We start from the raw sequence: 27,767 nt of genomic DNA on the forward strand, positions 1-27,767 counted from the left end.
GAATCAGCCTGGATTATATTTTCAAGATCTTGGGTGCGTCTTCTGATTTAAGAGCTAGTGTTCCATAACTTACCATGAACCATGCTGAGAAGGTATACTGCAAGGACTCACCATAGTACAAAATCTTATTCATATTGAAACATCATGATAATTGTAATTTAGTTTAAAATTAAATAAATTGTTCAGTATCACTGTACTTTCATATTGAATGTGCAGTATTTACAATTGGGAGTGATTCTCAAGCAGCTTCATCCATTTTTCAGTTAGGATTATGACTCTGAAAGAACAGAAAATGCATTCAGTTTTACAAGTTGTACCTGGAAGGAATGTGATAGCAACCGATCACAGGGTTTCTCCACCTAACGTCAGCTTTATTAACAGGAATATATCACGATTAGGGCCACCAACTTCCCAGGATTATGATGAGATCTCCAGTAATTGATCAGTAGGTTCCTGCACATTGTTGCAAGCAATCCTTGAGAATAATCACAGGGACATTAAAAGAAATGCTCCACACCTTCAATTTTGACCACTTTAGTCAATGAGTTATAAAAATGTTAAGAGATGAGAAAGAATGCTTCCCAAAATGGGAAACAATGTTTGACTGTTAGGTAGCCAATGGAGGAAGTGAAAGTGTGGGGTCATTAAAGGCAGGAGGTCATGTGATGAAATTTCCAAGAATTACATCCAATTATAGTTGGCGACCCAAGAGGACATGGTACTAACAAATCACTTCCTGTTCCCACCTATAATACCCTGAATATATAACGATTGCCAACTCCAGCCAAAGCAATGCTTAAACTGTTACACAATGAGTGCAAATTTTCACTGCGACACATAGGGTCATTCATGCAAGAAACCCACTCAACACCCAATCATGTATTGTGCCTCTATGTTCCAAGCTGCTGAAGACTATTTACATTTCCCTGAGATCTTAACCTTTCCTCAACCAAACATCAGGCAGCTGACAGATGGCAAGATACATGTTTACAGTTAGGCAGGAGTTCTGCTGCAACACAACTCGTGATGTGTCTTTCTATACTGATCATTTTTTCTCCGCTGATAATTTCCCAGATATGCCAGTTTCCAAGCAACTTATTACAAACTGACAAATATAACGTATCACATATTGAAAAAAAGGATTAGCTTAGAGGTTAACCCATGAAAGGAACACATGTTGTCCAGGAAAATTTTGATAGCGAGATCAACTTTAGAAATGTCAGCATCAGGATGATACGCAGAAATGAGACAGCGCGATGTTGGCACCAGCCCTAGACAAGTAATCCAAGGGTAAATGCTCTGAGAACACAGATACAAATCCTATCATAGCAGAAATTATCTGATCATAGAAATTAAATTCTGTGAATTGTGAAGATAACATCAGTAATGATGAACTTGGCAATTATCATTCATAGTTATAAAAACTCATCAGTTTCATTGATGTCTGGTTAGGGAAGGAAATCTGCCATCCTTAGTTTGTTTATACAACATGTTATTCCAGACCCACAGAAATGCAATTGATCTTAATTGTTTCCAAAATGATGATGTTTTCTCCCCCACCCCTCCCCTCAGGATGCAGGAATTATTTAAATTGGCTACCCCCAGCCTTGCAATGAGCAATCAATTTGTATTCCTCTTTGCTCTGGGAAACATCCCTGGTAATAGGAATTCATAAAGGAGCTGACTCAACATGATTTTTACTAGTTCCTTGGTCTCCATGCACATAATCACACGACACTGAAAATTCACACCTTTGCCCTTTTGAAACAAGAAGCATCAGCAAAATGACCACCTCCCCATGACATTCAATGGTGTCATAATTGTCAAATTCTTCACCTGAGAGATATATTGAACAGAAACAACTGGACCAGCTACATAAATGTTATGCTAATTGGGCAGTATTGGAAAAATTTAAAACTATGACCTCTTAGTGTTCCATGCTTAAAATTTCCTGTATAACATGAGATTTCATTTAGGCATGTTACCATAGCAACTAGTCTTCTACAAATGTAAACAAAAGATTAATTGGGCGCCACATCACCATATAAGGTGTGCAGTGATTTTGAAAATAATGAGATTTTATTCATGGAAGAAATGAAAACTGAGTTTTAAATGGAAGTGTGCAAGGGGACAATGATCATCCTGACAAGATGAATAATTATCCCACGGACATTGTCCAAAAGATAACTAATCAGCATTTCAACCTTGATAAAGGCTAATATGTTTCACGTAGGAAAAGAATAGAGAAGGTTATGGGCCTTCCAACATAAAATGAATTATATCAAAATGCAGTGACTTAAGCTAAAATGAATGAGTATAACAGACAGATAGTAGCTCTACGTGGTCAACAATGAAAGGTTGCTTGCATCCGTGAGCTACCATCGACAGGTCAGAGAAGAAGATAGTCTCTGAAAGGGAGAGATGCTTCTTGTGGCCTTTCTGGGACATTTGTTCTAGCATGGACAAGGAAAATAAGAATCTTTGGAATAGGAATATGCTAGATTTAGGAAAGTCTCTAATATCTGAGGAAAGTGTTTTGACACAGTTATCTGAATAAATTACTCAGTGAAGCAGGGATGAAGGGACCTTGACTATAGCTCAGCAGGGAGTGTGTTGCATGGTAAGTATAAGTTACTTACTGTTTAAAGTACATGTTTTTTACAAAATAGAAAATATCTTTTAGTCAGTCATACTTTTAGTCATTTGTAACAGTAAAGGTTTTAAAACATGGAAACTTCCTGTGTCATTTTTTCAACTAGCAGCTGGAAGTTGTAATCATTATTGGCCTCTACAGAGATTTTGACAGAGGACAATAAATTTCATCTTTGGCAGGGAATGTGGTAGTGATGTCTCCATGCATCTACTCCCTTGTTCTATTAATGGTGAATATAAGTGAATAAACTTACTTCACCTGTGCAGTTTTGTTATCTGATATCTTCAACACTGAACTGAATCTTCTTCATCCAAATATTTGTCTGGGATTGGTGGGGGCTCTTCAATCTCCACTTCATCTTGAACTTCAAACTTTTCTCGAACTTGTGATTGGTTCGTCTTATTCCGTTGTTTAATTATTTTTGCATAAATTGGTGCTGATGTCAACCCTTCTACTGCCTCCTTGTTCTTGATGCTGCACTCATCCATCTGTTTTGAATCTGCCGAGGGCACTGTCTCACATGGTGTCATGTACTCCAGGTTCTGTAGCTCAGGATTCTCCTGCTTTGATGCCCATTCATTCACTTGGATGTCTTTCACAACTTCATACAGATTATCATCCGAGCTTTCCTCAATCTGTATGATGCTAGTCAAAGGAATACTTGGGATACGTCGGAGATTTACGCTGTCCACTTTTTCTGTCTGCTGGTCTGCGGGCAAAAAGGTCAGTATTTGGTACTTAGTCATTTATATAAACAGTAATGGTTACATGCAAGTTATGAAAATGGTCACCAAGCTTAGTTGTTCCTTTGATAGTATGAATTATTTCTCTGATCTTTGGAGTTAGCACATTCACAACCATCTGAGGAACATTAGCGAGCCATCTTAGGTACCGACTCAGCCAATGTTGTCTATCTCATACGCTGCAGGCAAGGATGCCCTGAGGCATGGTACATTGGTGAAACCAAGCAGAGGCTACGGCATCAGATGAATGGGCACCGCACAACAATCAACAGACAGGAGTGTTCCCTCCCAGTTGGAGAACTCTTTAGCAGTCCGGGACATTCGACTCGGACCTTCAGGTGACCATCCTCCAAGGTGGACTTTGGGTCAGGCAGCAGCGAAATGTGGATGAGAAGAGGCTGATAGCTAAGTTCGGTAACCAGAGGGATGGCCTCAACCGGGACCTTGGGTTCATGTCACACTACAGGTAACCATCATTGCACTATACACACACACACACACACACACACACACACACACACACACACACGTTTGTGGGGTGAATTTGTACTTGCACAGTTACATTGTACTTTGCTCAAAAACTACATGAATCCATGTAAGATTCTGTCAATTCATTTTTAAGATTAGAATTAGTCCAAATAGTATGGTACAGACAGCAGCACACGGGGGGTAACCCCTTCAATACATTATTTGGGCTGACACCAATTGTTAAAGTTCACTTAAGAATGTAACTTTTTAAAAAGGGTTTTGCGATTTACATATGAAAGAAGTGAAACTAATACGGTCATTCTAGCAAATGAGAGACTTAAACAATCAAGGTATTTTTCAATGTATAATTTCAGTTACATCGCACTGTAAACATTTGCTATATGTTCTGTGTCTTACAATCGTGTACTTCACAACCACCTGATGAAGGAGCAGCGCTCTGAAAGCTAGTGCTTCCAATTAAACCTGTTGGACTATAACCTGGCGTTGTGTGATTGTTAAATTTGTACACCCCAGTCCAACACCGGCATGTCCAAATCATGCCTTTAATTTCAGAATATGTCAGGAAAGTATTTGGGATCAAGACGTAATATCCTCAAGAATTTCTTACAATAGCAGAAGACCTGAATCAAGCTGAAACTGTGTTTTTGGCCACTGCATCTCAGAAAAGATATGTTTGCCTTGGAGGCTGTAAAGAATAGATCTTTTGGAAGTGCTAAATGGATTAACATGCGAAGTGAAGGGCTTGAGCATCAAAGATTAAATGGAAATCCAACAAAGTTAGTTCAGGTGTGTGAAGTATTTGATAGATTACATAGTAAGAAACAAAACAGGAGGACTTAAATTAGATAGAGTCTTTCAGGCCATGTCAGGAGGCACTTTTTTCAAATATAGGGTATGGAAATTTGTAATTTAAAAAATGGAAATATGAAACTCTTTCATTTAAAAAAATTGAATACAATGGCATACAGGGGATATGGAAGTCAATTGAAAATTTGCAGACTAAAATTTAGGAGTTTTATTAGGTACAGGATACAAACCAAGATGGGTAAATGGAATTAAGTACAGTGCAACCATGATCTAATCAAATAGTACAGCAGGTTTAATGGGTGGACTAGCATATTCCTGTTATTGAGAATCAAGTTTAATATAAGAAGGCACAGAGACAAAGCCTTGAACGCCAGATGTTACAATGTAACTTTTACCTTCAGTGGGACATTTGTAACAACGAGGAAAGATTGAACAGCTTTATTACCAAAAAGATGAGATCTATTGGAGGTTATCAAAGTTACAAATTGTTCAATGATGAATGGATAAGGCTTGAAAAAAATATGAGAGAGGTATAGTCCTTGGAGGCAATGGGAATTTGTTACATTGGGAGAATTTTTACAGGTGAATAAGTTAACCAGTACAGTATATTAGGCTTCAGATGGAAGGATCCAAAAGAGTATTAAGAGAAACACCCATACTGGAAGAAACATGTGGTATTAAATTTGGATGTTCTAGTGTTTGGTTAAAACCCTGAAGGAATTACTTAAAGCTGAGAAAATATAACCTCAGTTGTACAAGTACTCAAGGAAGAGCTTATAGATGCACAAGACCTGGAATTGGAGAATCAGTTAAGTCAAGCCCAATAAAGCTGAGAGTAAAAGGATTCCTCTTTGTTGTGACTACTACAAAGGGAGTTATGGTTACAGGATTGTATTTCACCATGTGTTTCAAAATTTTAAAATTTGTGTTAAATGTAATTAGTATATCTTCATATCTTTTATACAATCAATTTCTATTTTATTGTTAAAACTAAATCTGCAGCATTGTGTGCTTGTGTTTCAGGGAAACATTACCTTGTTAATTAGAAATAGAACAAAATATGATAAATCAGGACAGATTTCATTCTGGCATCTGATATGTTCAGTAAAAAAATCAGCTGAGATTGTAACAATAGTCACCAACAGATGAAAAATAATTTTGGAGGAAGTTCTTGGCACCTGGATTGGTGAGAATGTGGAACGCCCTGCTACATCCAGTGATTGAAGTGGACAGTTACAGTATGCATTGAGACTGGCCTTAAATACAAGAGGAAAGAGGGATCAAGGAACAATGGCAGCAGAGGTAATTCAAATGGTTCACGCAGGGTATAGGGACTAGCATAAACCTGTTCTATCTGTAGCCATAGTTTTCTGGTCACTTGATACTTCAGTTCTGTGCACTGTGTAAGTTCAGAAGTCCCACTCCCACTCTGATCTCTCTATCCTGTAACGATTCTGCTTCTATCATTTTCATCTCATCCAGACTCCTCTTCTGTTTCCCTACCATCCCCACCTTTGCTTTGCACTAATATTGCTTTTAACTTTTTCTACAATAGATTTTCCCTTTGTGCTCTCTCTCCTCTCCATTTTCTCCACCTCCAGGCTTGTATGGTATCTGTTACATCTCGAACATGTTCCAGTTCTGCTGAAAGGACATTGACCTGAATTGTTGACAGCTTCTCTCTCCACACAAGCTGCCAGGCCTGCTGATTGTTTCCAGTATTTCCAGGTTTGTCATTTTACACTTTCAACACAAAGAATGTTTTTCTTTTAAAGTAATTAATTAAATGGAAAGTAATTTGGGACCTCTTGCACTTGTGAAAGGTGCTATATAAATGTACATTCTGTCTTTCATCATTTAGTAACTATAGTCACTGATACTCAGTTGGTGTTCTGCAAGGGCCACTCACCTCATGACATTATTCCAGTCTTCTTTCAAATATAGAAAAAGACTGAAATCCAGAGGTAGGGTAAGTGTGACTGTCCTTGATATCAAGGCCACATTTGACCAAGTGTGGCATCAAGGAGCCCAAGCAAAATTAGAGTTACTGGAAATCAGAGGGAAAACTCTCTTTTTTGATTAGAGCCATACCTGGCACATAGAAAGGTAGTTGTGGCTGTTGAAGGTCAGTCACTTCAGCTCCAGGACATCTCTGCGGGAGTTCCTCAGGGTAATGTCTTAGGCCCAAATATCTTCAGCTGCTTCATCAATGAACTTCCCTCTAACATTAAGGTCAGAAGTGGGGACATTCGCCAAAGATTGTACAATGCTTAGTACCATTCATGACTCCTCAGATACTGAAGTAATCCATATCCAAATACAACAATATTAGGACCATATCCAGCTTTGGGCAAAGTGGCAAGTAACATTCGTGCCATACAAATGCCAGGAAATAGCCATTTCACAACAGAGGATCTGACCATCACACCTTGACTTCACTTGTATTACTCTCACTGAAACCTAACTATCAACATTATTAACCAGATGCTGAACTGGAATAGCCATGTAAGGACTGTGGTTAGAAGAGCAGCACAGAGGTTAAGGGTCCTACAGAGAGTAACTCACCTCCTGACTCCCGAAAGCTTGATCACTATATATAAGGCATAACTCAGGAGTATGATGGAATAGTCCCCATTTATCTGGGTGAATGCAGGTCCAACAACATTCAAGAAGCTTGACACCATCCATGACAAAGCAACTTGCTTGATTGGCACCATTTCAACTGCTCTACCACTCAGTAGCAGCTGGTGTATGCCATCTACAAACAGCACTGCAGAAATTCATGAAGGCTCCTTAGACAGCAGTTTCCAAATCCACAACCACTTTAACAAGGGCAACAGATACATAGGAACTCTACCTCTTACAACTTCCCCCTCAAATCACTCACTATCCTGATTTCAAAGCATTTCATTATTCCATCAGTATTTACTGTGTTAAAATCCTGGAAATTCCTCCCTAACAGCATTGAATGGGTACCTACAGCAGTTCAAGAACGCAGCTCACCGCCACCTTTTTGAGGACATATAGGATGGACAACAAATGCTGCACCCCACCCCAACCCCAGCAATGCCCACACTCTATTAATGAATTTTTAAACATTAAGCCTGCCAGCAGAGGGCACAATACCTAAAGCTTATACAAAAGCAGTTTTCCTAATCGGATGTTAAACTAAGATTAAAAAGAATATCTAAAATGCACCATTGGTCTCCCTTTTCAGTCTACTGCACTCCAGAATCATCATTCAAAATGCAAGTCACTCTATTTTTATTATCAGAGATGTTATTACACACCTCTTGCAGTCCAGGATAAAGACACACTACCACTGCACTGTAAGAGGGTCACAAATTGGATCTGAATGAGAAATGGAAATGTTTGGATACTAACCTGTAATTGACAGCAGTGGTATTTGGGAATTCCCTATTCCTGAGATGCTGCCTGGCCTGCTGTGCTTTGACCAGCAACACATTTTCAACTCATGGCTTCCATAGAGACTAGAACCTGAATCCATCACCTTAGACTTCTTGGCCACATGACCATTACAAGGCCCTCTTTAGCTACAATCAATAAAAGACTTCACCTGTTTAAAACACTATTGCCATTACATACCAGTTGATGGTGTCATTCTATTTGCCTTTGTAACTTTTGGATCATCTTTGGTTTGAACCGGAACATTATGATTCTTCTGCAGAATAAATAGAGTGATACACAGGATGTGTGTGTTAGATTGGGTTTTGTCTGTCAATGATCAACACCAATGTTCATCTAACACATTATTTGCTGTCAGAGCAGAATTGCTGATTTCTCCACCAATGCAGTGATTGCTAAAAGCTCTAATCATTACTTCACTCACAATATCTTTAAAGCATTTTTATGTTTTGAGCCTATGACCAGTACCTGTTGTTCTCAATTCAAAAAAGGCAAATAACTAACAGTTTACATCATTGCAATAGGCCTATAGAGTTCACTTCATATATTAAGTACATTCCTCTTAAGAATCACTGAGTTAGAAGCTTGAGAAGTCAAATCCCACTCTTTCACCAACACCAGTCTCTGGGACACTCAATACTCCTACTCCAATAATGATTCCTAAGTCCCTTCACTAATTCCACTCCCCATCACCAGTTGCTGGGACAGTCCATCTCCACCCAGCATCGATATCAGAATGCAGACTGAAATTTCAAAATCTGCTGAGAATATGATGCTTGTACATGTAACAGACAGTGAGGATGATTCCAATTAATTACAACAAAACATAGATGAGCTGACAAATATGATGGGTAGACCATAATACAAAGTTGATGTATTTTGGCTGTAGGAATAGTGTGAGGGAATATGGACTTAGCACAATTCTACATGGTGTGTAGGAGCAGAGACGTTTGATCGTTCAAATGCATAGGTTTTAAAAATGTGGCAACACACACTGACAGAATAATTTGCAAAGCATATACTCTATGTAATGCTCTAGTTAGGCTGTAACAAGAGTATTGTGTGTAGTTCTGATACCACACCGAAGGGAATGCAAGGGTGCTTGAAAGATGCAGAGGAAATTACAAGAATAGTTCCTGAGATAAAGGTATTAATGACAAGGTTAGATTGGAGAAGCTGAGGCTTTCCTTGAAGTTAAGGAAATTGATAAATTTGATAGAGCTGTAGATGTTTCTGTCAGGTTTAGGTAAGCTGGATAGAAAACAAAACGTTTCAAGTTGTTGATGAATCAAGGGCTAGGGACTGATTATAACAATGCTTCTCAATTGGTTTCACACTGTGACCCAACTTCAAGGTCTGAAAATTGTCATGACCCCAAAGGGGTTTGAGATGGAACTGTGGAACTGAGAGAATGGGTGGTATGAAAATGAAGTGGGAGAGCTTGTGAGGGGATGGGGGAAGATGGGTATCCAGAGTGAGGGGACCTCTATGGTGAACATTGCTGCCTCCAAGCTTTTGATCCCAAAATTTTAGTTTGCAATCACATTGGGGTCCCCAACTTGGGAAGCCTTGAATTAAAGGTATGCAGGCGTGAGGAAGAACTGCTTTACTCAGCATACGGTAATATCCTGGAACTCACTGCTTATAGTGATAGTGGAAACAGGGACAATCAATAATTTAAAAAAGGAAATTGGATGAACACTTGAAGGGAATAACCTTGTACTGCCACAGGGATAGATCAAGGCAATGGGACTTTCAGGAATATCCAAAGACAGTTACTGTCAACATAATGAGCTAAATGGCCGCCTTCAGCTCTTCTCTATTGAAGAAATTTTCATGGAATTGGGAAGACTATGCAGATGTCTCCATTTCTGACAGAGCCACTATTTGCTAGCAGGGGAAGGGAAAAGGGTGCAATTTTAGTGTTGAGTTCAAACAGACCCCATTTTGATTGCCCTGAGCACAGTACAAAAGTCACAAATCAATGGGGTAGATGTAAGCATTCTTGGAGAGCAGATAATGTATGTTTAAGTCTCAGTACCTTAAGATTTTAAAATCCCCCACTCTTGAAACACGCTGAAGTAGTCCATGTGAGTTTTAAGAAAAAGCCTCTGCTGAACCATCTGGTATTGCTTTAAAAAACTGGTCATGCTCCTTCAGTAGATTATCTTTTCTTTTTTAAAATCAACCATAATTTTCACCTGATCCAAAGGTCAGAATTTAACTTGGACATTCTTGACCAGATAAAGGGATAAATCACTGCTCACAAGAACCCCCTCAACAGAATTGAGTTGACACTTCACAGCAGCTATAGTTATACTACTATAAATGTCTGTCTCAGTTGCAAAAGCTACAATTATTTGAATGAGTATTTTGAGATCACAGTTTGATTCAAAGTTTAAAGAGGCTATTAAAGGATATGTCTGATGTTGTCTATACAAAAGTTTGTATTTTTGAAGTAATTGACCACTGAAAGTGTAAAAGCTTTTAATGAGTTTCATGAATAGGAATTTGTTTTCATTATCCATTGTGTATGAATGAAAGCTACATTAAACAATTTTTCTCCACATGCCTCCTGAAATCTGCCCATGGTGGATATTGGGTGATGTGGCATGGAGGTGGATAGAAAGTACAAGTTGTCATGGAGGGGCTGTGGGAGATGAATGAAGAGTGGCTGTGAAAAGTGAGGGCTAGAGGGTCTAACATTTCGAAAACAACTGACACAAAATGGCCATTTAGGATCAAAGTTGGGCCTGCACTCCCTGATGCGAAACTTTCTCGAAACTGAAGTGAGACTGCCATGTTGGGAAATTATTTGACCTGTCCTATCTACCTCAGTAACAAAAGTCCTGTCCGATGACGATAGACACTTAAACATGAGGGAGTGCTGCACTATTGGACAAAGTGTGGCCAGGCTTATCTTGAGTGAGTTTGAAAGATTAAATCCACTATACACCACTAGCCAAAAGTGAGTACAGAGCTTTCCTTGGTCTCCCAGCCAATACTTATCTCTCAACTGCAAGTGATCTGGTCTGAGGGGTGACTTCATAAAGGTTTATAAAACCATGAGGGGCATGGATAGGGTGAATAGCAATGGTGTTTTTTCTATGGTGGAGAAATCCAAAACAAGAGGGCATAGGCATAAGGTGAGAGAGAATGTACTTAAAAAGGACCTGAGGAGTAACTTTTTCATGCAGCGAGTGGTGCGTGAATGGAATGAGCTGCTAGTGGAAGTGGTGGAGGCTGGTACAATTACAATATTTAAAAGACATCTGAATGGGTATATGAATAGGAAGGGTTTAGAGGGATATGAGCCAAATTCTGACAGATAGGTCAAGGTCAGATAGGGATGTCTGGTCTTTGTGGACATGTTGACCCAAAGGATCTGTTTTCTGTGCTGTATGATTCTATGACTCTATTACTTCCTTTTTGTTGTGGGACCTTGCTATGTACAAATTGGCTGCTGGGTTTACTGTTGACCCCTGGAAGCTACTTTGTTGAATATAGAGGAATTTGGGCCCAGCCAAGTTTGTGAAAAATGCTCTACAAAAGCTGAATCAAAAGGTGACTGGAATTGCACAAGGCATGTATTCACAAAGTGTGCCTTACTCACCATAAACACCACCTTTTGTTGCCCTGCGAGACTGTTAGGTCCTTTTCTTATTCTCCAATAAACTCTAGTGAACAAAGAAGAATGTTAGACTGTTAATATAAAGCAACCATTATCCTGCAATTTCAGCAGCCCATTACATTGTCCGTGACTTAACTCACTGTTAAAGTAATCAAGTTCTGTCAAGATCTACAAGCGCAACTGATTTTTTTGCATCAAGACCCAAGTTCAGGAGCCTCCCTAAACCTATCCTAATCTGCAGAACACGCTTGCAAGCAAATTGTTGGGAGAAAACAATGAATTACAATATGGGGACATTATGACTTAATTTGTATTTATCAAGTTACAATATATATTGGAGGTGGAATGCAAAACTATCTGACATTGGGTGTCATCCAACTGACAGTACTTTGTTTCCTAATTGGCTGTATGAAGTGTGAAGATTATGAGTATAGATGTGTGGAGTAAGCAATGGCAGTGTGTGTGGGGGGATGGGACGGTTGAAGGTGGCAGAGATCATAGAATAAAATCTCTGGGAGCATACCCAAACAGCTTTGGAAACTGTGTTCATGGTATGATGCACTGGGGAATGATGAGAAACAGTCAGCCAGACAACAAACCCGCCTTATGGGTTAATATGAATGGAAACAAGAAATGTCTCTGCACACCTCTCAATACTCAAATATCCATTTACAGCCTATTTTCTTTCCTTTCTGCTATCACCCTAATGATCTCATATCCATTGAGGGAGGACAGTTGCTCTCTGTAGGAAATGCTACACACACAGGAGCACCCTTGCCCCTGAGGCAGAACGTTCTGCGTTTGAGTTCAGGTCCAAAAATTTCCAATGGCACAAAATTTTTACACTCACCCCAGTGTAATGCTGAGGCTATATTAAGATATTAATATTGACAGTCAATTACTTATAAAAATATGTCAGTGATGACTATTGTTTGGGGATTGAGAGCTCTTCTAAAATGTCAGCGGGCACTGCAGGAGTCAGAGCAGATAATCACTCTTCAGGTTTAAATTTTAAGTTTTATAAATTTCATTTCTGATTTGATATTTGTTACACTTACCTTTTAAAAAGCTTCCACAATTTAATTTGGTTTAATTGAGTTTCCAAATATATAGAGAGTGTCATGTCCTTAGAGAACATTGTGGGCGGCATGGTGGCACAGTGGTTAGCACTGCTGCCTCACAGCGCCAGAGACCTGGTTCAATTCCTGCCTCAGGCGGGAATTCCTCTGAACTCCTCTGTGTGGAGTTTGCACATTCTCCCCGTGTCTCTGTGGGTTTCCTCCGGATGCTCCGGTTTCCCCCCACAACCCAAATTCGTGCAGGTTAGGTGAATTGGCCATGCTAAATTGCCTGTAGTGTTAAGTGAAGGGGTAAATATAGAGGAATGGGTCTGGGTGGGTCGCGCTTTGGCGGATCAGTGTGGACTTGTTGGGCCGAAGGGCCTGTTTCCACACTGTAGGTAATCTAAGCTAAACATGCTGGGAGAACTGGTTGACATCTGGTCTCACGCAAACAATGCTGGCCAAGGGGCTGGGCATCATTACTTGACAGCAGGTTGACTAAACTGCCTCCTAGGTGGACATAAAAGATCACATGACACTATTTTGCAGAAGAGGAGTGAAGTTCTCCCTTATGTTTTGGGTCAATATTTGTCCCCAGACAAACCGATCTATAAAGATCAGATCATCTGGTCAGTAAGAGATGGCTGTGTACTAATTGCCAATGCCCTTCCCACGTCAGAGTATTTGCACAGCAAAAGTACTTCATGGGCCATAAAACACACATGTCTGAAGCACCTGAAAGGCATTATATACAATGGTCTTTTTTCCTCATTTCTTTTACATGTGAATGTTCATCTTTACAAAAGTGAGTCTAAAAGATGAGCTTGGTAAATTTAGGATTCCATAATTTGCTTAAATCTACTTCTACCTTTGAGATATATATTATTGAGGGCTACTTCAATAAGTAACATCACAATACCCAATCTTTCCCTTCACTTTCAAAAATGTGACATTACCTCAGTCAAAACAGATAAAATTTAATTATGTGGACTATCGCCCAAAAATATTCCATGATCCTACCTCCTACAGAAAGCGCAGGGGATCACAAGCATGATGAGTAACAGAAGAATAGCAATGGATGTGACCAAGACCAATTGAGGAAAGTGCAATGCCCCAGAGTCAACTTGCAGATTTTGAGGGCCTGAAGCCATGAAGAATCCGAGCAGCAGTGTCGTCCGATCATGTGAGACCCTGAGAGAAACCAAAGCACCAACCCAAACGTTAACATTCCAAGTAACCAAATACGTTATCAGCTCCAAATCCCCCAAATTCTCAAGGATGTCCACTGATCGAAATTGCCTATCCACTTGTCTCAAAACTGGGCGGCACAGTGGCACAGTGGTTAGCACTGCTGCCTCACAGCGCCAGAGACCCGGCTTCAATTCCCGCCTCAGGCGACTGACTGTGTGGAGTTTGCACGTTCTCCCCGTGTCTGCGTGGGTTTCCTCCGGGTGCTCCGGTTTCCTCCCACAGTCACAAAGATGTGTGGGTCAGGTGAATTGGCCATGCTGAATTGTCCGCAGTGTTAGGCAAGGGGTAAATATAGGGGTATGGGTGGGTTGCGCTTCGGCGGGTCGGTGTGGACTTGTTGGGCCGAAGGGCCTGTTTCCACACTGTAAGTAATCTAATATAATCTAAAAAAGTACATTAGCTCCATATCAAAAGTTGAGTTTTTTGTGGCAATTGACTCCTCAAAACCTAGTCACTACCTGGTCCAAGTCAGGAGTGTAATTGGATAGTCTTCACTTACCTGGATGAGTACAGCTCACCAAGATTCAAGAGATTGAAATGTTAGCTCTAGAACATAGAACACAGAACATCGAATATTACAGTGCAGTACAGGCCCTTTGGCCATTGATGTTGCACCGATCTGAAGCCCATCTAACCTATACTATTCTAATTTCATCCATATGTTTATCCAATGACCATTCAAATGCCGTTAAAGTTGGCAAGTTTCCTACTGTTGCAGGCAATGCGTTCCACACCCCTACTACTCCCTGAGTAAAGAAACTACTTCTAATATCTGTCCTATATCTATCACCTCTCAATTTAAAGCAATGTCCCCGCATGCGAGTCATCACCATCTGAGGAAAAAGGCTCTCACTGTTCACCGTATCTAACCCTCTAATTATCTTGTATGTCTCAGTTAAGTCACTTCTCAACCTTCTTCTCTCTAATGAAAGCAGCCTCAAGTCTCTCAGCCTTTCCTCATAAGACCTTCCCTCCATACAAGGCAACATCCTAATAAATCTCCTCTGAGCCATTTCCAAAGCATCCACATCCTTCCTATAATGAGGTGACCAGAACGGTACACAACACTCCAAATGTGGCCATACCAGAGTTTTCTACAACTGCAGCATGACCTTGTGGCTCCAAAACTCAATCCCTCTACTAATAAAAGCAAACATACCATGTGCTTTTTTCACAACGTTATCAACCTGGGTGGCAACTTTCACGGATTATGTACATGGACACCCAGGTCTCTCTACTCATCCACACTACCAAGAATTTTACCATTAGCCCAGTACTCTTTATTTCTGTGGCTCCTCCTGAAGTGAATCACCTCGCACATTTCTGTATTAAACTCCATTTGCTAACTCTCAGCCCAGCTCTGCAGCTTATCTATGTCCCTCTGTAACCTGAAACATCCTTCAGCAATATCCTCAACTCCACTAACCTTAGTGTCATCTGCAAATTTACTAACCCATCCTTCTACACCCTCATCTAGGTCATTTATAAAAGTGACAAACAGCAATGGACCCAAAACAGATCCTTGCGGTACACCACTAGTAACTGAACACCATGATGAACATTTCCCATCAACATCCCTACCCTCGGTCTTCTTTCAGCTAGTCAATGTCTGTTCCAAACCATTAAATCACCCTCCATATGTTGTGCAATAGCCTACTGTGGAGAACCTTATCAAATGACTTACTGAAATCCATACATACCACATCAACTGCATTATCTTCATCCACCTGTTTGGTCACCATCTCAAAGAAATCAATAAGGTTTGTGAGACATGATGTACCCTTCACAAAACAATGTTGACTATCCCTAATCAATTTATTCTTCTCTAGATAATTATAAATCCTAAATCTTATAACACTTTACTCATAACCGAAGTAAGGCTCACTGGTCTATAATTACTAGCTCAGTCAGCAAGCTGCTACCAAGATGTACCTGTGCCAAGGTATGATCTCAAAATTCAAAATAGATGAGTACTGATTCATCAACCAAAGGCAGCTGATAGCTGGTAATCATAAGGATATTTCTTTTCCTGTACTTGACCTGATTCCATGAAACTTCATGGGATCTGGAGTCAACTTTGGGGTCTCCCAGCTAAATTCTTTTCTGGCCATATAGCAGTATCACCACCTCTGGTCAGTATTTTCTACTACGAGGTAGGACATATGAATGGTGATGATGGCATTGGGACATTCGCTCTAAGTATGATTCCGAAGAATATGGCTATGTCAGAGAGTTGCTTAAATAATCTGTGGGAGAGTGCTCCCAATTTTGGCATCAGCGCCCAGATCGGACTTTTTCGTTGGAAAAAAGAAGGAAGAGAGGGGACCAAATTGAGGTGTACAAGATAATGAGAGGCATAGCCAAAGACTTTTTCCCAGGGCAGAAATTGTTAATACGAGGGGTCATAGTCTTAAGCTGTTTGGTGGAAAGTATAGACGGGATGTCAGAGGCGGGTTCTTTATGCAGAGAGTTGTGGGAGCATGGAATGCGTTGCCAGCAGCAGTTGTGGAAGCGAGGTCATTGGGGATATTTAAGAGACTGCTGGACATGCATATGGTCACAGAAATTTGAGGGTTCATACATTAGGTTTACCTTACATGAGGATCAATGGTTGGTACAACATCGTGGGCTGAAGAGCCTGTTCTGTGCTGTGCTGTACTGTTCTATGTTCTATGTTGATAAGGAGGACTTTATAGGGTCAATACAGCTGGGTTGGCCATTGTCATTTGTGGGTGACTTATTTCAATTCATTGCACAGGACATTAAGAGTCAACTGCTTTGCTGTTCAACTAGAGTCACATGTAGACCAAGCCAGTTGAGACATTAGTGGACCAGGTGGGTTTTTACAGCAATGATTACATAGCCATCATTATACTAGCTTTTAATGCCAGATTTTTTAAAATTCAAATTTCAACATCTGCCATGATGGGATTCGAACCCATGTCCCAGAGCATTACCTGGAGTTCTGGTTTACTAGCCCAGTGACATTTCAAGTACTGCTTCCATCATGATACTGCCTTTTTCAATTAAGTCCCAGCTAAATCAGCTGCAAAAAAACAGTAAATGTAATTAAGTGCCGATTTTGGAATAAGAAGCAATTAAAATGGCCCAAGAATTGTAAACCTCCAGTAATCCTGCACTTTCAGCCACTCCCCACACCCACTCTGCATAAATAAGAGGAATCCTTGTAAATATAGAACTATCAATACACTGCTTCAGAACCTGAGGCAAAACCAATATCAAGGTAATGAGAAGCATGGCCAGACTCACTTTCAGGTCCCCAAACATACATATATTGTGGATCATTGCAGTCTACTGTGTCTCTCCTGAAACACACAGATAAGCACAACAATCTTCAACAAATGTCTTATGGAAATATATTGTGTTTGCCCAGATTCTTCTCTTTCTAAAGTAGGTGGTCCTATGTTCTAGAGAGCTTTGGCAATTTCTCAAACATAACACATACAAAAAAAATCACAAACCGAGGTAATTTAGTTCCTTTCCTCACTCCTCTAAAGACATGGATACTTGGTTTCTAAGGAGATTTTGTAAATAAGCAAAGTTCAAATAATGATCCTAGTAAAATGATTAAACAGTCATATCAATTTGACTTTATTAGTTTAAGGGATAATTACACTTATTGCATCAGAGAAACTAGAACTGTAATTAGAGTCCTAGCAACTTTGAAATGACCATTGATCCCACTCTTCTGTATCAGAACCAAAGACACATAAAACCCACACAAAAAATTAGTCCATCCCTCATTTTACTTTTCCAGCACGACAACTCTTTCTTTTCTCTCCCTCCCAAGTCTCTGTTAATTGTTTATTCTGGGCAGGAGAAAATGTTACTCCAAACTGAGATGGGAACAAGTGTGCTAAATTAATCAAAAAGGCACAATCAATTCAATGAGCAGACAGACTCAAACAATTGCAGACCTATAACAAATACAGAAATTGCTGGAAAAACTCAGCAGGTCTGGCACCATCTGTGGAGAGAAAGCAGAGTTAATGTTTTGGATCCAGTGACTCTTCTTCAGTGATTGTAGCTACGAAAAGGTGGTATTTATGCTGAAGACATAGGGGTGAGGTGGGGTCGGGTAGTAAATAATAGGTGGAGATTGAGACCAGACACAGAGAACAGCAGTTGAGCAAAGGAATGAATAAGTGACCCAGGGAGAATGAAAAGCTGTCAATGAGAACCATTAGAGGGTAAAAATGGGTTGGGTGTGATCAAAGCAGCCTATCAGCATACCCATGTAGTATTCAGAGTCCAGGTGACTGTGACAATATGTACTTTCTACGTGTATGTAATAGTCTGGAGTGAAATGGATAATTATGGTAGACACTTTAACTTTATTTTTATGGCTGACCAAGAGTGTCTTCTGTTCCTGCTGTCTCCAATTAGTGTGTGCTGGAAAGATATGTAGGGTTACACTCAAGGCATTATGGACACATATGAATGAATCTTCTTTGACTATTATGTCCTGCAATGGGACTTGAACCATCGCTGCTAGCTCAGAGGCAGTAATGCTACTCCCTGTGCCTTGGACTTCACATGCCTGCGTATATTCCTTTAAAGAAAAGGGATCACAATCTTCAAAACACTTGTTTGGTAAATCTTTCCTTATTCACTCCCGCCTGGCTAAACAAAAACCTACTGATCTCAGTTTGAAATGTTCTGTTTACCCTCAGCTTGGACAAAGCAGCCCACTTGATCAGCACCCCAAACATCACCTTAAACCTTCAATCCCTCCACTGCCAACCACAATGCCAGCATTGTATACCATGTTTAAGATCCACTGCTGTGTCAACAATACCTCTAACATCCAGGAAGACAAAGACTACACATGCAATGGTACAGCGCCTTGAAAGTTCCCTCTAGGTCACGTACAAATTTGGAAATGTGCTGCTGTTCCTTTATCATTGCTGGGTCAGAATATTGGAGATCTCTACCTAACAGCACTATTGGTGTAGATTTCTTTAGATTAGATTAGATTCCCTACAATGTGGAAACAGGCCCTTCGGCCCAACCAGTCCACACCAACCCTCTGAAGAGTAACCCACCCAGATCCAATTCTCTCTGACTAATGCGCCTAACACTATGGGCAATTTAGCATGGCCAATTCACCTGACCTGCACATCTTTGGACTGTGAGAGGAAACCGGAGGAAACCCACGCAGACACAGGGAGAATTTGCAAACTCCACACAGACATTCGCCCAAGGCTGGAATTGAACCTTGGAGTTGTGAGGCAGCAGTGCTAACTACTGAGCCACTGTGCCGTCCCAATGCAAAGGATTAATGGTCTGTATTGAATAACTCATGAAGCATTAAACAAATGCAGAAGTCAGGAATGTGATGGAATACTGGATAAGTGCAGTTCCAACAACACTGAAGACATTTGACCACATCCAGGACAAATCAGCCCACTTGACTGGCATCACATTTACAAGCATTCACCAACAGTCAACAGCAGCAATGTGTATGACCGACAAGATACACACAGAAATTCATCTTAGATAGCATCTTCCAAACCCATGGCCATTCCATTTAGGAGGACAATTAGATTACTCCATTAACCTGCCTTTCTTCCAAAACAATTGATCTTCTTACCCAGCAAAATCTAGTCTTGACTACTGCGCTTAACCTGAGGATCTATTGATTGTCACATGTGTGCAGTCCATGAAATCTTATACTTCTGAAAGTCCAGCCATTACATCAACTCTGAAGGCACTCTCATTCTAACAGACTTCAATAATGGTCAAAAAGTGTGGTGCTGGAAGAGCACAGCGATCTGAGGGGCAGGAGAGTCGATGTTTCATGCACATCGGGAATGTGGGGGATGGAAGGGTGCTGAGAGATAAATAAGAGGGGGATGGTGGGGCTGGGGGGGGGGGAAGGGAGGTGGGTAGGCGATAGGTAGATGCGGATGAGAGGTTGATGGTGATAGGTCGGATTGGAGGGTTGAGTGGATTGGGGGGAAAGAAGATGAACAGGTGGGACCGTTCAAGAGGGTGGGACCAAGTTGTAGGGTTGGATCTGGGAATGGGTGAGGGGAGGGGAGATGAAGAAACTGGTGAAGTGGACATTGATGTTGTGTGGCTGGAGGGTCCCAAGATGGAAGATGAGGCATTCTTTCTCCAGGTGTCGAGTGGCTAGGATTTGGCGGTGGAGGAGGCCCAGGACTGGTGTGTCCTTGGCGGAGTGGGGGAATGAGTTGAAATGGGGACCTGCAAAGGACCCACTCACTCTCCCTGACTTCAATAATAGCAAAGTGGACATAAACACACATCTCTGGCAAACCAGTCTCAAACGCTATATCAGTCACCTGGGTGAAGTACTTGTGGACAGCAGACTATGTGATCCTATAGATGTCATGAGTCAATCCCTGGAAGGAAGTGACTTCCATTACCATTGGAAATGCATGACCACTTGGTCAACTGGAGAGGAGCTCTGGCAGGCTGCACATTTCTGCAAAGATCTGCCAAGAAATTCTGAGGTTCTTCAGTCATGTCCAAAATGGTGACCTTCTGCCTGTATGTCCTGTGCTATTGGAGCTCTGTGTTATTCCCCATTGTCCTCAGGAGCAGCAAGTGTCTTCCAACACAAAATATTTTTTGATGTTTAAACCCTCTACACACACCAATAATTGTTGCCATCCTTGATATCCAGTCAGTCCTATTCTATCACTCTTACACCGTATCCAAGCTCTCCTTTACCTTCCAATATTTGTCCAATAGTTTTGAAAGTTCTTGGTACTTCCATCATCATTTCAGACTGTGCATTCCAAAGCAAAGCAACTTTCTGTATTAAAAAATTGCTCATTTCTTTCTCTTGTTCTTTTGTCAATTACCTGAAGTCAATTTCTTCTTTTTCAGAAAGTGGCTGACGCACAATACACAGGCTGTGTAATCTGAGTAAAATGTGCCATGTTTACCGACATAACAAATACTGTGCTCCCAAAATAATAAGCCACTATAATGCTCTGAGATCCATATGTTAAGCAATAGGAGGAGTAGGTCACGTTGTCCCTGGACACTGCTTTGCCATTGAATAAGATCACTGTTGATATAGCCTCAACTCCACTCCCATTTACTTTATACCTTGCAAGCACAGCTTGTTCAGGAGGTAAGGAGATGCTTCTTGAACCGTTTTCAAAGAACAAAAAGGTTTCGTTTTGAACTTGGATTTTGTTTTAAGAAATGAGAGTGATAAGTTGGGCAATTTGTTCTTAGCAAGCGTCTTTCCAACTCAGTGTCTTTTTAGTGGGCTTCCCTTCAATTCAACTAGATGAAACAAGCATTTTCTTCCAGCAGGTAACCGTTGAAAATATCCCCAGCAGGCCTCTCTAGGAAAGCAAGTAGTTACTATCAGTCATGTGAGATCCAGGAAGATTTTTAAAAATCCTATGTCAACAGTGAACTTCAATTGGCTTCTTTTAAATAAACCACTCCAGGTATTTAACAATACACAGTATTCTAAGGGATGAACTTTAGAATGGGTGGGAATGGTATACTGCTTGCACACCCTAGAGAAATGTCAATCCCAAACTGACTGACATTAAATAAGGCTACCCACTGCAATAAGTCTTAAGGAGAGGAGTGTGGGACTTATGCTTCAGAGCAGGTGGGTGTAGATAGGTGTTTCTTCCAAATGCTGAGTGTAGAACCAGAGACGTAATCTCAGGATAAGAGGTAGGCCATTAAATACTGAGATGAGGAGGATTTTTTTTCTCTCAAAGTCTGGTTAGTCTTTGGAAGTCCAACAATCTATGGAAATTCAATCCTGAAGCATGTTCAAGGCAGCAATAGATAGATTTCTGGGATAGGATATAGAGATAGGGCAGAAAAGTGGTGTTGAGGTACATGATCAAACTGAATGGAGGACCGGGCTTGATGGGCTGAATGGTCTACCCCTGTTTCTGTGTTCCTAATATTTTTCTGTTTCATCCACTCACCAGGGATATCAGTGAAAACAATTACAAAGCTGTCTTCAATCGCTGTCCGTAAATATTTCTATTTTCTTTAAATTTTTAACAACCCCAATTAAAAAATCATCCATTCTAAAGAAGAGTCAGACTAATATGTTGATAAGAAATAAAATATTGATAGCTGACTAATATTGTTGCTCATGAGATCTCAATAGTCCTATTCACCTGCTGCATGCAGGTGAACTTTAAACTATTTGTGCGCATTGTTAAAATAATGGCAAATGCAGAGATTGTGAAACAGTCTTTTGATTTTCCTGGCTATTATGTCTCTTTTGTTGCTGGACAATGGTGAATGCTTATGAAGAAATGTACATACTTACAGTGACATACATGCATTTGTGTTCTGGAAAAAGTAAAAAAAATTGAAGTGAACAGATTTACAGGGCCTCAGGGGAAGAGCAGGAGTTTGTGGAACTGATTGGTTAGCAGTTTCAAAGAGTCAAAATGGGCTCAATGGGCTAATGGTCTTCCTCCTGGGTTCTGTAATTCTAAGAGTGGTCATATACCATATGCTTGTTAAAGCCTCAGAGAAATATCTTCAATAAAAAGATTCAAAGTAGAAAATATTAAACATTTTTAAGATAGAACACTGTCACACTGGTCACTTTGGAGTTGATGCAATAATTGGTTTGATACAATGCTTTGATGCAACGATAAACCATCCTGGAAGAATGCCCAACAACTGGAACCAAACATTTTCAAGGATATTCTCCATAAATAGGCTAACATCAACAGCTGGCAGGCACAAAATGTTAAGAAGCCTCACAACCAGCTAACATTTCAGGACATTGAAACACACCAGCTCTATTACACAGCTTGATGGACAAAAGCTTAGAGCACAGAACTATACAATTCAGACAGAAAAGTTTTGCACTTCTGTAACTCCATCCAGAGGATGTCCAAAAGCATTTCACAATCAAGGAATTTCCATTTGAATTGTTATGGAAATACGGTAGATAATTTTCCCACAAGAATGTAATAACTAACAGGGGTGTTGGTTGAAGAATGAATCCTGCCAGGACATCACAAGAATTTTCCTGCTCCTTTTTTCACATAAATGATTGATATATTCTATGTTCACTTGTACAGTCAGAGATGGGTTTAGTTTAATGCCTTGTCCAATGAATCCTCTTACCACAAGGATCCATGATCCTTTCAATAATGATATCAACACTGCCTCTCTAGTAGGGCAGCATTCCCTCAATACTGCCCCTCTAACAATAAGGCACACCCACAGTACTGCTCCTCTAACAGTGCAGACTCCCTCAGTTCTGCCCTTCTAACAATACAGCACATCCTCAGTACTGCCCCTCAAACAGCAAAGCACACCGTCAGTGCTGCCCCTCTGACAGTGCAGACTCCCTCAGTACTGCTCCTCTAACAATACAGCACACCCTCAGTACTGCCTCTCTCTGACAATGCAGCCCTCCTTCAGTACGGCCCCTTTGACAATGCAGCGATACCTCGGTACTTCCTTTCTGACAATGGAGCGCTCTCTCATCACTACCCATCTGATAGTACCGCGCTCCCTCAACACTGTCCCTCTGACAGTACAGCGCTCCCACTGTACTGCCCCTCTGACAGTGCAGTGCTCCCACAGTATTGCACCTCTGACAATGCAACATTCCCTCAGTGCTGTCCCTCTAACAATGCAGCACTCTCTCAGTACTGCCCCTCTGACAATACAGCGCTCCCTCAGTATTGCCCCTCTGACAAAGCAGATCTCTCTCAGTACTGCCCTCTGACAATGCAATGCTTCCTCAGTATTGTCCCTCTGACAATGCAGTGCTGCCCCTCTGACAATGCAGCGGTCCCTTGGTACTGCCTCTCTGACTATACAGCACTCCCTCAGTACTGCCCCTCTGACTATACAGCGCTCACTTAGTATTGTCCCTTTGACTATACAGCGCTCCCTCAGTACTGTCACTCTGATAATGCAGTGCTTCCTCAATACTGCCCCTCTGACAATGCAGCGCTCCCTCAGTACTGTCACTCTGACAATGCAGCGCTCCCTCAATACTGCCCCTCTGATTATACGGTACTCCCTCAGTACTGCCCCTCTGACTGTACAGCACTCCCTCAGTACTGCCCCTCTGACAATGCAGTGCTCTCTCAGTACTGCCCCTCTGACAATGTATCGCTCCCTCAGTACTGTCACTCTGACAATGCAGCGCTACCTCAATACTGCCCCTCTGATTATACAGCACTCCCTCAGTACTGCCCCTCTGACTATACAGTGCTCACTTAGGACTGTCCCTCTGACTATACAGCACTCCCTCAGTACTGCCCCTCTGCCAATGCAGTGCTCTCTCAGTACTGCCCCTCTGACAATGCAGTTCTCCCTCAATACTGTTACTCTGACAATGCAACGCTACCTCAGTACTGCCCCTCTGATTATACAGCACTCCCTCAGTACGCCCCTCTGACATTGCAGCGCTAACTCAGTGCTGAACCTCTAACAGTACTGCACTCCTTCAGCACTTTCCCTTTGACAGCACTCCCTTAGTACTTTCCCTCTGACAGGTCAACGTCACCTCAATACTTTCCCTCTGACAGCACAGCACTCCCTAAATACCATCCCTCTGATAGCACAGTATTCTCTCAGTACTGACACTCTGATAGCACAGCACTCCTTCAGTACTGCCCCTCTAACATTGCAAAATTTTCATGATGCTGTTCCTCTGACAGTTCAGTATTTCCTCCAGACTGCCTTCTGGAAGTGCAGTACTTCTTTGGTACTGCCTCTCCAACAGTGCAGAGATACCATTGCACATGCCCTGAAAAAGTTCTGTAAGACTCCAGTACTAACTTTTTCACAGTGCAGCACTGCCTCAGTATCAGTAATCCAAGTAGTCGTTCTTAAGTAATCTCTCAACACTGTCCATCTGATGGTCCAGCACTCCACCAGTACTTGCCCTGTGACAGTCCAGCACTCCTTCAGTACTGCCCCTCTGACGGTCCAGCGCTCCTTCAGTACTGCCCCTCTGACAATGCAATGCTCCCTCAGTACTGCCTCTCTGAAAATGCAGCACTCCCTCAGTACTGCCCCTCTGACACTCAGGCGCTCCTTCAGTTCTGCCCCTTTGACAGTCCGGCGCTCCTTCAGTAGCGCCTAACAAACAATGAAACACTCCTTGAACACTGCACATTTACAGGTGCAGCACTCTCCTTGTACTGCACATTTAAAGGTGCAGCACTCTCCTTGTACTGCACATTTAAAGGTGCAGCACTCTCCTTGTACTGCACATTTAAAGGTGCAGCACTCTCCTTGTACTGCACATTTAAAGGTGCAGCACTCTCCTTGTACTGCACATTTAAAGGTGCAGCACTCTCCTTGTACTGCACATTTACAGGTGCAGCACTCTCCTTGTACTGCACATTTAAAGGTGCAGCACTCTCCTTGTACTGCACATTTAAAGGTGCAGCACTCTCCTTGTACTGCACATTTAAAGGTGCAGCACTCTCCTTGTACTGCACATTTAAAGGTGCAGCACTCTCCTTGTACTGCACATTTAAAGGTGCAGCACTCTCCTTGTACTGCACTGTTACAGGTGCAGCACTCTCCTTGTACTGCACATTTAAAGGTGCAGCACTCTCCTTGTACTGCACATTTAAAGGTGCAGCACTCTCCTTGTACTGCACATTTAAAGGTGCAGCACTCTCCTTGTACTGCACATTTAAAGGTGCAGCACTCTCCTTGTACTGCACTGTTACAGGTGCAGCACTCTCCTTGTACTGCACATTTAAAGGTGCAGCACTCTCCTTGTACTGCACATTTACAGGTGCAGCACTCTCCTTGTACTGCACATTTAAAGGTGCAGCACTCTCCTTGTACTGCACATTTAAAGGTGCAGCACTCTCCTTGTACTGCACATTTAAAGGTGCAGCACTCTCCTTGTACTGCACATTTAAAGGTGCAGCACTCTCCTTGTACTGCACATTTACAGGTGCAGCACTCTCCTTGTACTGCACTGTTACAGGTGCAGCACTCTCCTTGTACTGCACATTTAAAGGTGCAGCACTCTCCTTGTACTGCACATTTAAAGGTGCAGCACTCTCCTTGTACTGCACATTTAAAGGTGCAGCACTCTCCTTGTACTGCACATTTACAGGTGCAGCACTCTCCTTGTACTGCACATTTAAAGGTGCAGCACTCTCCTTGTACTGCACATTTAAAGGTGCAGCACTCTCCTTGTACTGCACATTTAAAGGTGCAGCACTCTCCTTGTACTGCACATTTAAAGGTGCAGCACTCTCCTTGTACTGCACATTTAAAGGTGCAGCACTCTCCTTGTACTGCACTGTTACAGGTGCAGCACTCTCCTTGTACTGCACATTTACAGGTGCAGCACTCTCCTTGTACTGCACATTTAAAGGTGCAGCACTCTCCTTGTACTGCACATTTAAAGGTGCAGCACTCTCCTTGTACTGCACATTTACACGTGCAGCACTCTCCTTGTACTGCACATTTACAGGTGCAGCACTCTCCTTGTACTGCACTGTTACAGGTGCAGCACTCTCCTTGTACTGCACATTTACAGGTGCAGCACTCCCCCTGTACTGCACATTTAAAGGTGCAGCACTCTCCTTGTACTGCATATTTAAAAGTGCAGCATTCTCCTTGTACTGCACATTTAACGGTGTCGCCCTCTTCAGTACCATTCTTCCAAAACTGCAGTGGAACATTCATAGTTCAATCAGGCATTTCTGTCAAGTAACCTTGTCTCTATGTGTGCTGTATAACATTCTTATCCCTGTGTCAAATACTATCAGCCTCTGTGTAAGGCTGTATGGAAATTAGGTGAGGACAGGATAGAGCTCAAGATAATTCCAACTGTTAAATTCCTTCACAGTTCTTTGGTAAAATAGAGCACTATGGTGACTCAGTACACCAGGGACCCAGGTTCAATTCTAGCCTTGAGTGACTGTCTGTGTGGAGTTTGCACATTCTCCCCATGTGTATTTGGGTTTCTGCTGGGTGCTGCCATTTCCTCCTATAGTCCAAAGATAGGCAGGTTAGGTGAATTGACCATGGGAAATTTAGAGTTACAGGGATACAGTTAGAAGCTCTTCAGAGGGTTGGTGCAAACGACGCATGAGACAAATGGTCTCTTTTTGCACTGTACGGATTCTATGATCTGGGGTGTTTGGTTTTCAATGAGAGTTACTTGGACCTGAACACGAATCAATAATTTCAGAACACAGGACCAAAGTGACAATTTAACCTTTTAAATCTTCTCACCCAAACACTGCACACTTGTACACTCTGCTGACTCATACCCTCCACTCACTCACACTTGCATCTGGAAAAGGAGTTAAACTAAGAGTTATAAATTGAAGTGATCCAGTTCATACAAAACTTTGAGCAGGTAGTGATGCTGAAAATCCAAGAATTTGCTGAGATCAAGTGTTTGCCAGGAGTCTGTAGTGGTCTGTCTATGAAGTGCCAAAGAACTAACACAATGACTCTTCAGTTGTCTTTCACTCCATGTACAATAATAATTTGCACTCACCTTGATAGCTGCTCTCTCTTCTCTGTAACACAACAGTCTTCTCCTCTGCAGACTCCCAGTCACAGCCAAGCAGCTGCTCAACAGCTCAGAATCAGAGGGATGATTTATTGTAGATTTAGGAGGAACCGTTTATCTATTGTCATTAATGCATCGTTTGTCATCAATTCAGACCAAGGAGAAGTTCATTTAATAATAATTCATG

General features: G+C 41.5%; 1 protein-coding gene across 3 annotated transcripts; it reads right to left on the reverse strand.

Moving 5' to 3' along the window:
• Positions 1-209: 209 nt before the first annotated feature.
• On the reverse strand, positions 210-27,767 carry LOC132830073 (uncharacterized). 3 transcript variants are annotated; one of them, XM_060847543.1, is made up of 7 exons: positions 27,566-27,767; positions 17,019-17,107; positions 13,831-14,001; positions 11,732-11,795; positions 8,299-8,374; positions 2,912-3,362; positions 210-277 (listed from the first exon to the last, which is right to left on the reverse strand). In XM_060847543.1, the coding sequence occupies exons 3-6, from the start codon at positions 13,959-13,961 to the stop codon at positions 2,938-2,940; spliced, it is 696 nt and encodes a 231-aa protein (XP_060703526.1). In that variant the 5' UTR covers positions 13,962-14,001; positions 17,019-17,107; positions 27,566-27,767; the 3' UTR covers positions 210-277; positions 2,912-2,937. The 3 variants fall into 3 exon arrangements, with proteins under 3 accessions (XP_060703526.1, XP_060703525.1, XP_060703527.1); XM_060847542.1 differs by having other exon boundaries at positions 214-277; positions 2,907-3,362; XM_060847544.1 differs by lacking the exon at positions 17,019-17,107 and having other exon boundaries at positions 214-277; positions 2,907-3,362.

The sequence above is a fragment of the Hemiscyllium ocellatum genome, chromosome 30, assembly GCF_020745735.1.
Source record: "Hemiscyllium ocellatum isolate sHemOce1 chromosome 30, sHemOce1.pat.X.cur, whole genome shotgun sequence".
NCBI lineage: Eukaryota > Metazoa > Chordata > Chondrichthyes > Orectolobiformes > Hemiscylliidae > Hemiscyllium > Hemiscyllium ocellatum.

What these genes read in the sequence shown, in the direction of transcription:
- LOC132830073 (XM_060847543.1), bottom strand. Translation starts at nt 13,961, where the DNA reads ATGGCTTCAGGCCCTCAAAATCTGCAAGTTGACTCTGGGGCATTGCAC. An exon ending in AACAAAAGGTGGTGTTTATG is followed by an intron (nt 8,375 to 11,731) that starts GTGAGTAAGGCA and finishes TTTATTCTGCAG; the next exon opens with AAGAATCATAATGTTCCGGT. An exon ending in TAGAATGACACCATCAACTG is followed by an intron (nt 3,363 to 8,298) that starts GTATGTAATGGC and finishes TTTTGCCCGCAG; the next exon opens with ACCAGCAGACAGAAAAAGTG.